General features: G+C 41.9%; 1 protein-coding gene across 1 annotated transcript; it reads right to left on the reverse strand.

Moving 5' to 3' along the window:
* Positions 1-3,307: 3,307 nt before the first annotated feature.
* On the reverse strand, positions 3,308-13,000 carry LOC311037341 (organic cation/carnitine transporter 2-like; the record flags this gene model as incomplete). Its single annotated transcript, XM_084046468.1, has 11 exons — positions 3,308-3,365; positions 3,948-4,083; positions 5,256-5,438; positions 5,981-6,195; positions 7,286-7,392; positions 7,720-7,846; positions 9,587-9,758; positions 10,869-11,023; positions 11,790-11,893; positions 12,011-12,193; positions 12,794-13,000. The coding sequence occupies 11 exons, from the start codon at positions 12,998-13,000 to the stop codon at positions 3,308-3,310; spliced, it is 1,647 nt and encodes a 548-aa protein (XP_083902594.1).
* Between the last annotated feature and the right edge of the window lie 2,048 nt (positions 13,001-15,048).

The raw sequence follows: 15,048 nt of genomic DNA on the forward strand, positions 1-15,048 counted from the left end.
CACCTGCAACAGTTCCAACACACACACACACACACACACACACACACATGTGCGTCATGGTTTGCTTGTTTGACAGATGTGGCAACACCGGCGCAAGGGAGTCCGTGTCCCCGGGGTCGCGGACCACTTGGGGGCCCTCGGAGCCGCTGTGCATGGTACGTGGCCGCGCATGCACGTATGAGACAGTGAGTAAACAGGCTAATACGCTTAGCACCAAAAGCTAACAACATACTCTGGGGAGCCCATGGCCATGCATGCGCACGTACGTGGCTGCCTATGCATGCGCACGTGGCCACGCATGTGCAGTAACGGCGAAAACTCCGGACGTAATTATTTTACATAAAAACTCTAATAAACAGCTGACATTTGGGTAAAGTGAAAAACGAGCGTCGCTGGTCCGTGCACATGGTAATGGTCAATGGCTGTGTGCAAATGCAGATCAATTGCTCCAGCCACTAAGGAGAACCAGCTCAATGGCCTTGTGGTTTGAGTGTCCGCCCTGGGACTGGGAGGTCGGGGTTCGATCGCCGGCCGGGTCATACCAAAACTCTAATAATGGTACCCAGTGCCTCCCTGCTTGATCCTCATCATCAAGGGTTGGATATGTCACAAGTCCCTGTGACAACTAGCGTCATGTCCAGGGGGGTGTCAAGCTGCCTCACGCTAAAGAAACAGGAGATAGGCTCCTGCCCTATGGGCCTCAGGGCTCCTGGCCTATGGGCCTCAGGGCTCCTGGCCTATGGGCCTCAGGGCTCTTCCCATATGGGCCTCAGGGCTCCTGCCCTATGGGCCTCAGGGCTCCTGGCCTATGGGCCTTTGGGCCTCAGGGCTCCTGGCCTATGGGCCTCAGGGCTCGGCTCGGCAAGGCTTACTTACTACTGAGGAGAACTGATGTTGGGACAAACAGAGCTTTGTTTCATTAGTGGAGGATACTCACAAGCAGTGAGTACCACCGTGTCCTAATTGGACTTTAACTTTGTTGGTGCAACAGGAAAAGGGGGGCAGCTTGTCACCTATAGATCAAAAATACTTTTAAGCATATCAGTCCCCAAATTAATGGACAGTCATATCATTGTATTGTATAGGAAGAATTATACATTAAATGTCATCATACTTAACAATGACCCATCAGATCGTCAGCAGTGACCGTATATTTTGGAAGATGATTTATCCTTTTCTCTGACGCCATGCTTTAAAGTAACAGTACATTTTAACAGCGGGCGACTCTCGGGCGATCGCCGGGCGACATCGTCCAAAAGATAAAGAAAATTCATCTTTCATCGCCCCCCCGCCCACTTCGCCCTATCGCCAGTAGTTGCCGGCTCTCATAGACATATTCCGGGAAATACTATCCTGATCACCCGCTGTTAAAACGCACCGTAAGACATCTGTAAACACAGACATCTACTGTTGGTACATTTAGTTTGACAGTTTATATGACAGGGACAATGTGCATTTAAAACTTGAAATAATTGGACTTCACTCTAAATTGCTGACAGTGTAATTATGTATCAAATTCAGGTCTATTTCATGGAATAATCCTACCTGGGCTAGCTGATACTGCAGTTATCCTGTAAGAAGTCCAAGATAGACTTACTGGTGTGTGTTGGTTTCTCTATTTTTACAATGTCCTTCCTTTTCCCCATTGTCATTAATGCACAGGTCATCTTACACAGACCCAGTACAGTCTTTATTTACAGTTTAGTTTGTTGTTGTTCACTTGTTTGTTGACATAGTTGTACAAATAGATGAACATACCAGGTTATGTTGTAGCATGTTGCTCTGTGCTGGTCAGGTGACAAAACTGTGTGACCTCACTGTCACTCTACTGTCACCTGTGTGTCCCTACTATACAACCCCCTGTGCAGCCAATGACTGCCACCAAGTGTTCAAAAATAATAATGCAAGTTATATCTAGCTCAAATAATATGACATGCCAACAATACACATGAATGGCTCATCATGCTACAATCTGTATCAATGCACCTCATAGTACAACAATACAAGAAGGAGCACACAGACCATTATCATATCACAAAGTCAGTGCTGCTTTAGATCAGAACATTTTTCAGTTTTGACACTTTTTCTTTTATGCTGAATCAGGAATTAGGCCTACATTTACTCTGCAAACTATTACACTGATCATCTTCCATTTTAGCCGCATCACCTTATTGAGTCATAACCTTCATGAAGCCACACTGGCATGCGATTTATTGTGTTAAATGATGGTGCAGTGAGTACAGCCTTCACACCCAAGCTGTTTGTTTCACTCTCCTCTTTCTTTTCACGCTGTGCCACAGGAAGCTACTCCGTTTCACTGCCTCACATCCTCACAGGGAGTCTCACAGCTGTGTCTGTGTGTCTAAGCATCCTGCTCCCTGACACCATCGCTCACATGCAGCTCTTCCCTGGGTGAGGCTGTATTTCTCTGTCACGTCGTATTCTTAACACCGGGGTAAAATAGTACTGGTAATGACTGGAAGATACAGTATCTTTTGTGTAAATGGGGTAAAAATTAGACCTTGACCCCACAGAGAGATATTTAAAAAATAGATTTAGTTTAATTTGATCTGAATGACAATCTCCTCTTTTACTAAGTGTTCAGTGTAAACATACACTGAATACTCAGTATATATATTTCTTTCACCCAGGTTATTGTTTCAAATACATGTGACACAAGCAAAATAACGGAATTATCTTAAATTCTGAACAAGTTTAAGAACAAAATATTTTTGACCTTTTAACAATTTATAAAACATATTCTCACATCCTCTTTGTTCAGATACAGGTGGGTTGGACAGTGACAAATGAAGCAAGCATGAACAAAAACCCTTACTCAGCAGCATCAGTTTTACTCTGTACTCGGAGTACGTTTCTATTCAATAATAAGAGTCTATAATCATTGCTTGGTATTTATTGTGATGCATATAGCCTCTGTAACTACTCCTAAAGGTTATCTTAACCTGACAATTACCGCTAATCCGATCATTCTCCATGATTTCCTTTCAACTCTATTGCAACCGGGCCGATTTACATTAACCACTTAAGCCGATGTACTTCGTTGACCCGAGTCCCCCAGGGTCTATACCAGGCCCCCTCCTTTTTTCCCTCTACACCAGATCTCTTTACCTAAAATAACCGTTCTACAAGCTCACAACACTACGCAACGCAATGCGTTGTGAACTTGTAGATCTGCTTTCACCGATTGTTCCCCCCCCCCAGAATAGGGAATCTAGGGTTCATGTGGTTCAGGGAGTAAGATCATGTTGAAGAATGATGTATAAACATTTGACCCAGACATGGCGGCTCACTGTCTTTTGTTTCCCTCAGGTGTTGTAAAAGGAAACGTTACAAACTCCCTCAGACTACAGGAGAAGAAGAAAGCATCAACGAGACATTGTGAAAGCAAGACTTCTTCTGTGATACAGTGCATTCAGTTAGGAGCTGTGCTCATATTAGACTCAGATTCATAACATTACTGTATGTTGTTTGGAAAAGACAGTGGTAAACTGGCATCTATGGATTTTTTAAAATGTTGTTTATTTTAAATTAATTAATTGACACATTTAAACCAATACTAGTAAAAAAAAATACAAACATACAATAAATAAAAACATTACAATTTTGTAGACTTTTGTCGTAGATGGGGCACAGATGGGGTCTCATCCTCTGTATTGACGAAACATGCACACTTTATCCTGGCAAAGGAAAGGCATAGGATTAGTGTTGTGTATAAATGCAGATAACCACTAAAGCCCTGTATACTTTGTCGTAGGACAAATAGCATAACTTGCCGATGTACAAGCTTGTAGTTTGGCTATTCTTGCTATTTTTTTTAACATTTAGGGAAAAAATAATTTCTGGCCTAAAAACATGCCCAAAAAAGTAGGACAAATGTCCTATCTTTATCTCCAAGATCACGACTTGTAATTCTCCCAGGAGCATACCTTTCTCTCACAGGCATCTGATGGATAGTTTCAGGCAAAGGTCGACCAAAGGTCTCTGGAAGGAAGAGAGTGGCCAGGGCAGACAGAAGAGCCAGAGAACCCAGCAATAGATATGGTAGATACTTGTAGTATATACCTGCATATGGAGAAGAGCACATTTTAATGACTTAATAGTTTAGTATGCAGCATGTGCATGGGAGTTCGCAAGTGTTGAAGTACCATACTTCTGTCAGGAAACGCCTAATTAATTAACTCATTATTGCATATGGAGATAGCAATTATAGTTTGACTTGGTGGTAAGCTTCTACACTTGGGGATGCTCCCTGCAGCAGCACTACACAGGGTTCCCACACATTTATTGCGAACGCAGCGGAAGGAGGCACGCCTCCGCACAAGTGGAGCCTACTATGAAACCGTGCTGTCTGTGTGTCTCTGTGTGTGTGCAGTAAGTGTGCAGCCACGCCCCTATGTAACTCACGCTCTCATTGCCTGCATGCACTACAGTGTGGCTGAAATTCGCCTGTGCCCCTGGGTGACTAATTACACTCCTCTGAGAAAAATATAGCAGCGACAGTCAAAAATAACACATCTACAAGCATCTACATGAGTTCATCTATTGGGATATCTAAGAATTCCATGTCATTTGTGCATATTTCAGGCCGGATGGCAAGTTGAAAACGCCTTAGTTTGAGAACAGTTTGCCCCAAAAAGAAAAACATGCCTCTCACTAATTTAACTGTACCACCCACTTCTCTACAATTGCTCATTCCTTTCTATTCTTCTTATTGTTATTTCCCAGCTGCGTTCGCTTCCCGCGTTCGCGCGTCTTACTTGTATCAATATATTTTCGAATCAAAAGTCCTGTTGCGTCACATTAGTCTGGAGGTGGTAAAAATGCACTGGCTGAAGGGGAAGACTGCTGATTGGCTGAAGGGGTTCTCAGTCAACTGTATTACTCCCGCCCAACTCCAGCCCACAGCCAAAATTGCAGAATGGAAGATCATGCCAGACTCACTCCTGAAATAAATTACAAATGAGATTTCCGGAGGGAGGGTTTACCAGGCTAGTTGTCTGCACCATCAGTGTGTGAATGGATGAATGTAACGCACTTTGTAAAGCTTTTGGATAAAGGCGTTATAGAAATGCCAGACCTGTACTGTGTCATATTGGTACACTTTTCTGTGGCAGTAACTCACTTCGGAAGTATCTGTTCAGATGCAATAGTAGTTATTACTAGTAATAGTAATAGTTATTACTCTTTGACAGAGTAGAAGTTGACATTGCAGATCTATATGGACAGAAACGTACTCAGTTGCATGGCAAAAGGAGCAAGGATACCGCCCAGTCTGGAAAACATGGCACAGGTGCCAAGAGCTGTGTTTCTGATGACTGTTGGGTACAGCTCTCCGATGTATGCAAAAATCAGTTGGAAACTGGTGGAAATGCCCAATTTACCCAGCATCTCCAGTGCTGTGGACAGGTCAGGTAGACCTAAGCAAACAGAAGAACAGAAGAGAATAAAGTAGAATAGATGCATGTATCTATCTATTTAGATATGTTGTATGTGTGTATATATTTATGCATGTATGTATTTGTGTACATATGTGCATACAAGTGCTTCACATTACTGAATGTAGAGTATATCCAAAACTGGCAATGATTAGCAGAATATGCACACACACACACACACACACACACACACACACACACACACACACACACACACACACACACACACACACACACACACACACACACACACACACACACACACACACACACACACACACACACACACACACACACACACACACACACACACACACACACTGGTTTGGCATTGGTTTTATTTGTCATTAATGCCAAGTTAGCCACTCTTGGAGCCGGGCCTTCCTCGTTTAGATAAGATTAAGTCCCAAAGCTGTATGGAATGCTGTTAAGGATGACATTTTGTTTTATCTTTAGACTGAGAAGGAGTAGTCTTGTAACTTCCAACATTCATTAGTTTCCTATGATAAAGTCCCTACAGTCACCTTGTGGCACCAGCTGAATGCAGTACAGCATTCCTCCTCCGAGAGCCAGACAGAGTGCCAAAGACAGCCGCCTGGGAAGATACTGGAGCGCCATCAAGCTGGAGAAGGACGCTGGCACCTCCAAGGCTGCCGAGATGAAACAGTTGAGAAAGCGGTCGCCGTGAAGACTGGATGTGTTCAGGGACAGGCCAAAGTAGCCAGTGTTTATAGAGAACCTGGGAAGGACACACACAGCAACAGTCTGCAATGTATAAATACTTTGTTACAAGTATTAAAGTCCGGAATTAAAAATGTACTTGAGTACACACGCACACAGATTGGGACGTTCACGGCATATTTTGCACCATTACGGTGCGTTCATCATCGGTGACGAGTGCCTCTAACACCCGCTGCTGGCAGCGAGCTGCGAGTCGCAGCGTGTCTGTGTGTCAGATGCGAGACAACACTCACACAATCACGTGCAGCATGACGACGCGTTATTGTGTGAGTGTGGCTTCAGGAAGTAAATTCCTAGCCTCGATCTCCAGGCTTTTATTTTTTATTTTTGCTAAAAAATAAAAGCTTGGAAATTCCTGTCCCAGCTGTTAGTACGCAAAAGCGCCTTGCGTCATCTGATGTGCCACGCATTATTTATTTTGGGTGCGCATGTGCACCTGCGCACCAGTTATGTGCACCCCTGTCTATGTGTCATAAGACATGCAAAAGAAGCGCATACTTATTAATCTCTCAAGAACAGATTCTGCTCTCCGCTTGAATCTGTCGGGGGTGTTCGTCATATCGCATACACACTGGCCTACAAGTGGGCGTGCCTTCAGATCAGGAAGCAGGCCGCGCTTTACCCAATCAAATGTAGTGGGCGGGATTTACGTGTCTGCCGATCGTTCCCCACTAGAAACAAACCAAAACTCATTCAACAATAGCGTCCTCGCAGCAGGAAAGCACAGAAAGATATTCACATTTTAACTTGCTCTTTCATCATAGAAACAAGTGGGCTTATAACCAAAACCATCCATGTTCTCTGGGAGAAGTGGTGTTAATGTTCCGTGTAGAAATATTGTTAGTGGGAATGAAAACATAGTCGCACCACCGGAAGTGAAAGGCTGAAGGCAGACCAGAACCCTGGTTTCCTTGCGCACGAGTGCTCCATTTTGCTCCCCCCAGAGCTAAGTGAAATAGTAAAAAACAGCAGAGGGCGCTGTTTTTCCTTTTTTATTTGGCGATGTGTTCCCAGATTGCATATTTATAGACATACCCTTCTACAGTATGTGTGATAAGGTGAGTGCAAAACAACGTGTGGATACTCACCACACTAGGAAGAGTATGAGCGTTGCGTTTCTGGTTTTGGTGAACCTTAGCAGGTCTAGAACGCTGTGACGCTCCTCTGGGTCACATCTGTCCTTTGCCATGTCACTCTGCAGCAGTGATAGAAAAAGTACTCAATGTTTTACTATTACTAGTATGAGTATCAATACTGCAATGTAGAAATAGTCTGTTACAAGCAAAACGTCCGGAATTCTAAATTTACTTGAATAAAAGTACAAAAGTATTGGCATCAAAATGTACTTAAAGTACCCACAATGTTTGGGATTACAAATAGTATTTTATAGTGTTTAGGGAAGTGTTCACACAACACATGTATGTGGAATGGTTATTGTGAAAAATATGCAAGTGAAGAATTATATATATTAGAAATAAATGTAATTGAAAAGGTTAAATAGTATGACTTAAAGTCAACTTACATCATAACCTTTAAGGATGACCTGCGGAGCCTCTACGTTGTTCTTCTTAGCAGCTTCTCTCAGTACGGCCTCAGCCTCCTCTATTCTTCCCTGGGAGATCAGCCACCGAGGAGACTCTGGGATGAACCTGCCCCGCAGGTAGGAGAGAGAAGGTCCACGCTTTGGTTATGGAACACAGTAGAGAGAGGTTCACGCTCAAACAGTCGGAAGGGCTTTACCTCAAAAGTAGCCCTGAAACACGCGCTACTTGTTCCTGTTTTTTGAACATTTTACATTTACAACCAGTACATCTACATAAACGTTCAGATTTCAAATATAAAGTGTCCCGGCCGGGGGTTAAAGCATCCGGGTCTAAGTAGCCGTATCTTCCGTATTGTTCAATACACATATTTTTTATCCGATCGCCGGCCATTTTATTTCATTTTTTCATTTTTTTTAACAATGTATCAGAGTGCAGTACGGCTCCCAACCGATAGGGGCGCGTAGTTGAAAGCATATGGAGAAAATTCGGAGAAAATGGCCGGCCGGCGGATTAAAAAGCTTTACGGGTACTTAGACCCGGGCGCTTTAACTTATAACATCCATGGCCAGCACTGGGGTCAGCACTTTATATTTGAAATCTGAACGTTTATGTAGATGTACTGGTTGTAAATGTAACATTTTCAAAAAACAGGAACAAGTAGCGCCATGACGCTTGTCGCTTGTGACGGACAGACGAGCGTCATGTGAACCATGGCTACCTCAAAAGCAATTGGTCCCATAAAGGTGATTACAGCCAACAGAAAATATCATCCTTTTAAAATGTAATAATTTTAAGAGAAAAAGACGTCTCCAAAAAACAAAAATAACCTTAACCTTATAATTTAGTCATCCATTTAGTTATCCAGAGGAAGTGCACAAGTGTGTATGCAGTTTCAATGTAGTGCTTCAAAGAAGGATACCAGTTAAACGTGATTGATATGTACTTGTACTTCTGATGTGAAGGGGACGTGTTTTTTTTTTCTTCATTTTTTGTAATAATTGTTTTGGAAAATGAAAAAATGAATGAAATAAAATAAATAAAAAAATTTAAATAATAATAATTGAAAAAACACTGCCCCTCACACATTAGAAGGACAATCAGTCACCAGAACCAAGGACGGGTGTTTTCAATGAATCCATCATGGTTAAAATGGAGTTTGAAGTTACAATGGTTTTATATAGGAAGGGGGCGTGTCGGATAAAATGAATATCAAATATCTAAATGCTGAATCAAGCAGCTTCTGGGGTGCTCACAAAAGCCTGAGTAGACGTAAAAATGACCCCAAACATGTTTGAAAGTGAAATATCCCTTTAAGGATTCAGTACCTGTTCTTTTTCTCCTGTAAAATGAATTAAAAAGTTATAAAATAAATACATAAATAAAAGAAAAATCACACCCAGTGTGAAGTGAGCGGTGCTTTTTATAAACAACAGTGGTCATCACAGTGATGGAAGCTCACTTTAAAAAAAAGTTTTTTTTTTTTAAGTGAGCGGTGTATTTATGATTTATTCATTTCGTCATGCGTCTCACTAGCCAATCACAGTACTGAGCAAAGGGCCTGAATACCAATCAGCCAATCACAGTACAGCGAAAGACAAATTTTCCCGACGGAAAGAAAAACTTTCGCTACGGATGGGTCCCAAACCCACTTATAGGAGCGGCTACACCGCTCAAAAACCCTTTAGAATTTGAATTCATGAAAAAAAAATAGCATCTATACTACAGTGAGCTGTCATAGGTAATAGTAAAAATATGAAGTCCCCAATATTATAAGTAAAGACAATGAAATCCAAACACTACTACTGGCTCAGTAGTGATGGTTCTTCTACAATGACTGCAACTCACCACCAGAGGGGTATGTAGAGCAGGCCTGGCAGAGATGAAGCCAGCAGAAGATGCCTCCAGTTCCTTATGAAATAAGCAAAGAGAGGCAGCATCATGTAGCCAAGAGCATAGAACAGAGACGCTCCCAGAGACACAAACAGGACACGTACCTTTCCTGTCAAGATCTCAGTACCTGGAGGGAAGCAGAGAGAGAGTAATACACCAAAATAAAACACGTTTATCGGCTAGAGCTCCTCCGTTCCATAGATCAGTGGTTCTCAAACTTTTTCACGTCAAGGACCCCCAAATTGACACTTAATAGCCCGCGGACCCCCATTTGAAAAAATATGGCAGGGACTAAAGAGAAGATTTTTATGGCTCTCTAGCAGTGATTCTCAACCATTTTAATTTCAAGGACCCCCAGTTTGACATGCATTAGGCTACGGACCCCCATTTAATGGCATTTCTATCTCTGGGACCCCAATTTATATTGTAAAATCAATGTTAATCTAACTCTGAGAGTGTACAAATGGAACCAAATGGACCCGTTAGGGTCCATTTGGTTCCATTTGTACACTCTCAGAGTTACAGACCCATAAGGGTCCATTTGGTTCCTGTCCATCATTTAGCTGGGGACCCCCTGGAACCCCCTCAAGTACCCCTGGGGGTCCCCGGACCCCACTTTGAGAACCAACGCCATAGATTACCATAAACCTCGACCATACACCTTCACTAATGCGGCCTGCAGGTTATTGATTTCAGCTGTTACAATTCCAAACATGCAAACAGGACCCGCTTTAATTACGTCAGTCTATATTAGTAGCTTAATGGCTAGTATTAAAATTCTATTGTCTTTTTTAAGGCCAATGTATTTGTATTAAGTTCATAAAGTTAACATAAGTATAACTAAATGCATTTTAAATTCAATAAAAACACCTAATTAAAATAATTACTTTTCAGGATTCCAATTCAAAAGTAGCAAAAATAGCCAATCTACTGCGACCCGTTTTGAGCTTGTAGATCGGCTGTTTTTGCTACATTTGTGTGACATAGAATGGTGATTCATTCATTTCCAAAAACAGTTAAAATATGGAGATAAGAGGTGTCTGCCCAACAGTATGTACAATGTGGCCCTCTGGAGTGAGAGTGGAAATATAGTGGCCCTCTCCATAATCAAAGTTGCATCACTCCTGACCTAGACACTGTATTTTACAATAATATCATATGCACAGTAAATAGTAGGCTACATGTTACATTCAGCACATTCCCATCCATTCTCAACATGTGAGTAGTTGTTACATACCTAAGACAAAAGCAGCCAAAAAGTTGGAGTTCTGGCCCAAAGCAACGATGAAGAAGAGGATAGAGAACACCGTCCACGAGGGAGAGAAGATTTGGACAAAGGTAAAAAGTGTCTGGACTGCCATGGTTGCAAATATAACAGGCTTCCTTCCAAACCTTTAAAAAAAAAAAGGAGACAAAATTAGCCAACATGTGTTTTGTTTCTCTTTCCTTTGCAATTTACACGTTACATGTTCGATATTTTGCAGACTACTTTTCGGCTACTTTCAAACATTTTAGTAGTTTTACTTTTGGTACTGTAAGTGCATTTTGATGCCAATACTTTTGTACTTTTTCTTTTTTTACCTTTTCCACCACTGACAATAACCAACATACATCTGGATCATTTAATCAAAAGAGGCCTTTGAGCAGTTATAATGATAAAAAAAAGTTGTCATTCTACTAAAACATTATCTAGAAGTGGTACTTTCACCCAACATACACGTTCACAGATGAAATAAGTTCTCTTCTTTTTAATAGGCCAGCCATACACATCTGGACAAAGGGTCAAACTGTTAGTTATTATTGGTGGATTATAAACCAGATAGACCAATGATAACACAGGATAACTGAAGGTCAAAGCGTGCAGTCACATGACCATGATTTTCTCCTTATGTCACACATGGGCAGTGGAGGACATTTACATGAGTACTGCACTTAAGTACATTTTATGAGTATCTGTATCTCTGAGTATTGTTTTGTATACTTTTTTGATTACTTTCACTCCACTACATTTCAAAAGACAAATATTTTACTTTTGACTCCACTGCAACTCTAGGAAGGCTGTGAAGTACTCATTCATTTCAGGCCATTTCCCCACAAGCCTGAAGAGACGGAGCGTCATGGGTCATTATTAAATAATCATGCCATGGGTTTCAAATACCTGTCTGAGATCTGTCCAGAGAAGAAGCATCCACACAGAACTCCCAGGAAGTACACTGAGGAGGTGAACGGTTGCTTCCACTGGTTGCTGCATACCAGGTCAAACTGCAGGTTGAGAATTTACAGTAAAGAAAGATTGACACTTCCAGGTGCACCTTTGGTTAAAATAAAATTGTATTCACTAAAGCTATGGATTGTGTACGCACGCACGCACACACTGACCTCCGTGACGATGGTGGACTGGTAGATGTCTTGGCTGTAGCTCCATCCGTCCACACAGCTCTCCTGTCTCAGTTCAGTGAGGTTCACGTCCCGACCGGGGATGTAGCCCAGAGCAGACAGGTTCCTGACCTCGTCCAGTCTGTACCGGTGGCATCGGCTCTGCTCCTCCTGTCCGTTCACCACCTTGTCAAATATAATAACCTCTATTACAGTGCAATAAGCCCTATGTATGGTATGTATGGTGACTAGGGATGCACCGATATGGAAATCCTGAGCCCCTACCGATACCCATGTTTATAATTAACAATTTGACCGATAAATGATAGCCGATACCGATGTATATTAACGTATGAAAACATGTCGTAAAGCATTGGTTCTCAAAGTGGGGTCCAGGGACCCCTAGGGGCCCTTGGTGGGGTACCAGGGGGTCCCCAGCAAAATGAGTTAATAAAGCGTTCACAATCATTTCAACCTCTTTATCCACATTTTATACTTTGGCTATTCAGAAATAGCAGATATACAAGCTCATAGCGCCGCACCGAGTGTGCCGCTATGAGCTTGTAGATCTGCTATTTTTGAAAAATCGTGAAAATTTGTGTAAATCTATGAATATATATAATTTTAAGCGAACATTTGTAACTAAAATCTATGCTTCTGGGGGGTCCCTGGAACTAAATATTTTGAGATGGGGGTCTGCGGCCAAATACATTTTGGGGGTCCTTGACATGAAAAAGTTTGAGAACCACCGTCGTAAAGAACAATACACTGGCGTCAGGAGCTCACCTCTACTGGGATGATGGCCTTGCGCCACTCTGCAGTTAGGTTGACATCTGGAACCAGGCAGTGGTGGCGGGGGGTGTCAGCCAGGAAGATGACAGAGAAGGAACTGAAGCCATTGGGAACGGTGCTGGCACAGAGCAGGAAGAACACGATCTGCTGGAATCGTCCCCACTGTCCAAGGAAGGCTGTGGTCTCCTCGTAGTCCTTCATGGCCAAAGAATCTCCTCTTGTTGCTCACAGTAAATACCTCATCAAGTCAGGTGATGTGTCAGACCAATGGTCCCACGAAATACAAGCAGTCTGTTGGAAATGCCCCCCCCCCACTGTCCAAGACCTCCTCATAACCCCTCATAGTCCCAGGCCCAGGAATCTTCTATTTTTACAGCTGCCGACAACGATACGTAACGCCTTCCTGGTTTAATGTATTACTCCTCTATTTACAGTACTTCTGTAGATAGACTTTGTTCCATGACCTGCTGTCTATTACTAGTGGCAGAGATAAAGACAGCAATACCTGCTGAAAATCCAGTTGTAACACTGACATTTAGCAAAAGTGCCTGTACTGCACAGATATTGCATGGAATTGTATTTAAAATGTATTAAACAGCTTTCCTTAAAATTGTGTCAAGCAAAGTATACAGTGCATTTATTTTCTTCCCTGCGCAAAAAAAAAAGTGAGACCCACTTATGGGTCACAACCCAAGGTTTGGAAACCACAGCTATAGGCTACACACATTGCACCAGGCCCCATCAAGACCAGCAAGCACTCGTGGGTTGATTGATTGATTGATTTTTGATTGAAATTCGTATTAGGCAGAAGAATGTAAAACAACACAGTTACATTTATAATACTTTTGTCTAAAAGGTTTCCGCTGGGGTTAACTACTTTCAACCTTATATTCCTATTTTGAACATGTCATTATAGCTGAAAGTTTTCCTAAATTGCTCAAACTTGTATTTATTTATTTAATCAGCTTTAAAAAATAGGGGCAATAGACCCCTTAACAAAAACGTCACACTGGATCCAAACGTCATACTGGCTCCAAATGAAACCCATTCTCACTAGCCAACACACAAGAGGGGTTGGGGTGCGCCGAAGCCAGCGCACCCCGAAACAACAGGTTGAGAATTGATTGCATGAAAGAAAATCACCTTTTTTCAACATTAAGTGCCTTGATTGGGTGATAAAGGAGGTATTGGATAAAGGACAGTCGATGTCACCCATCATCCTTTATTACCGGACACTAAAAGCCATCGGGAAAGTGTATGGTTGCCTTAAAAAAAGAGCTTGGGGTCAGTGCTTGGGTTGAGAAAGACAAACAAGACAGATAACTGTATCATGGACATTTTCCACAGTGGTACCAGGGTTCCCACATATTTAAAAAAAACACTTTTCCATAACTTTTCCAAAGGATTTTACCCCATTTCTAGGACTATAGAAATAAATAATGAGACTCTTAAACCAGTGTGCCGTCAATGCCCCAAGACAGACTCGAGCGAAGGTGTCACGTGACAAAAAGAACAGATCTACAAGCTAACAACGTATCAAGTAGCACTACATGTTACCACATTTTACCCATCTTTCATGTAATGTTAGACAAAAACAATGTATTTCGTTGCTGTCGGGCAGAAACCTCTTATCTCCGTATTGTAACTTATTTTTTTTGTAAATCATACAGTCACACAAAAGCATCAAAAGTAGCAGATCTACAAGCTGGAAACGTGGCGCGAAGCGACACGTTTTGAGCTTGTAGATCTGCTACTTTTTCCATTTTAGAATTTGAATCCTGAAAAGTAACAGTTTTGGACATATGAGGTTTACACCCAACAGAGACTATAGACAAAGATGTTCCAAAACATTTGATTAATTCCAAACCTTTTCCAGGGCCTGGAAAACTGCTTTTATCATTTCAAAATATTTCCAGGAATTTCATGACCGTGGGAACCCTGTGGTACACTGGAAGCAAACAAAAAAACATGCCTTATCGTCATTTAAATGTCTTATCGTAAATGTCTTATCGTCATTTAAATGTCTTATCGTAAATGGTGATGGAAACTGTAGCGCAATGTCTTTAGGGATGGGTTTGAACTTAATGTACTCGAGTTTAGTTAAAGTAAAACAAAGTGTTAGTATTCAATACAGAATGTCCCATACATTTTGAAATGTAAAAAAATATATATTGAAAATGGCCGATCTACAAGCTCAATGCGTCACATTGCGGCGCGTTGTTGAGTTTGTAGATCCATTTCTCAAACTA

This window comes from Gymnoscopelus microlampas (genome assembly GCF_963454915.1).
Source record: "Gymnoscopelus microlampas genome assembly, chromosome: 21".
Classification (NCBI taxonomy): domain Eukaryota; kingdom Metazoa; phylum Chordata; class Actinopteri; order Myctophiformes; family Myctophidae; genus Gymnoscopelus; species Gymnoscopelus microlampas.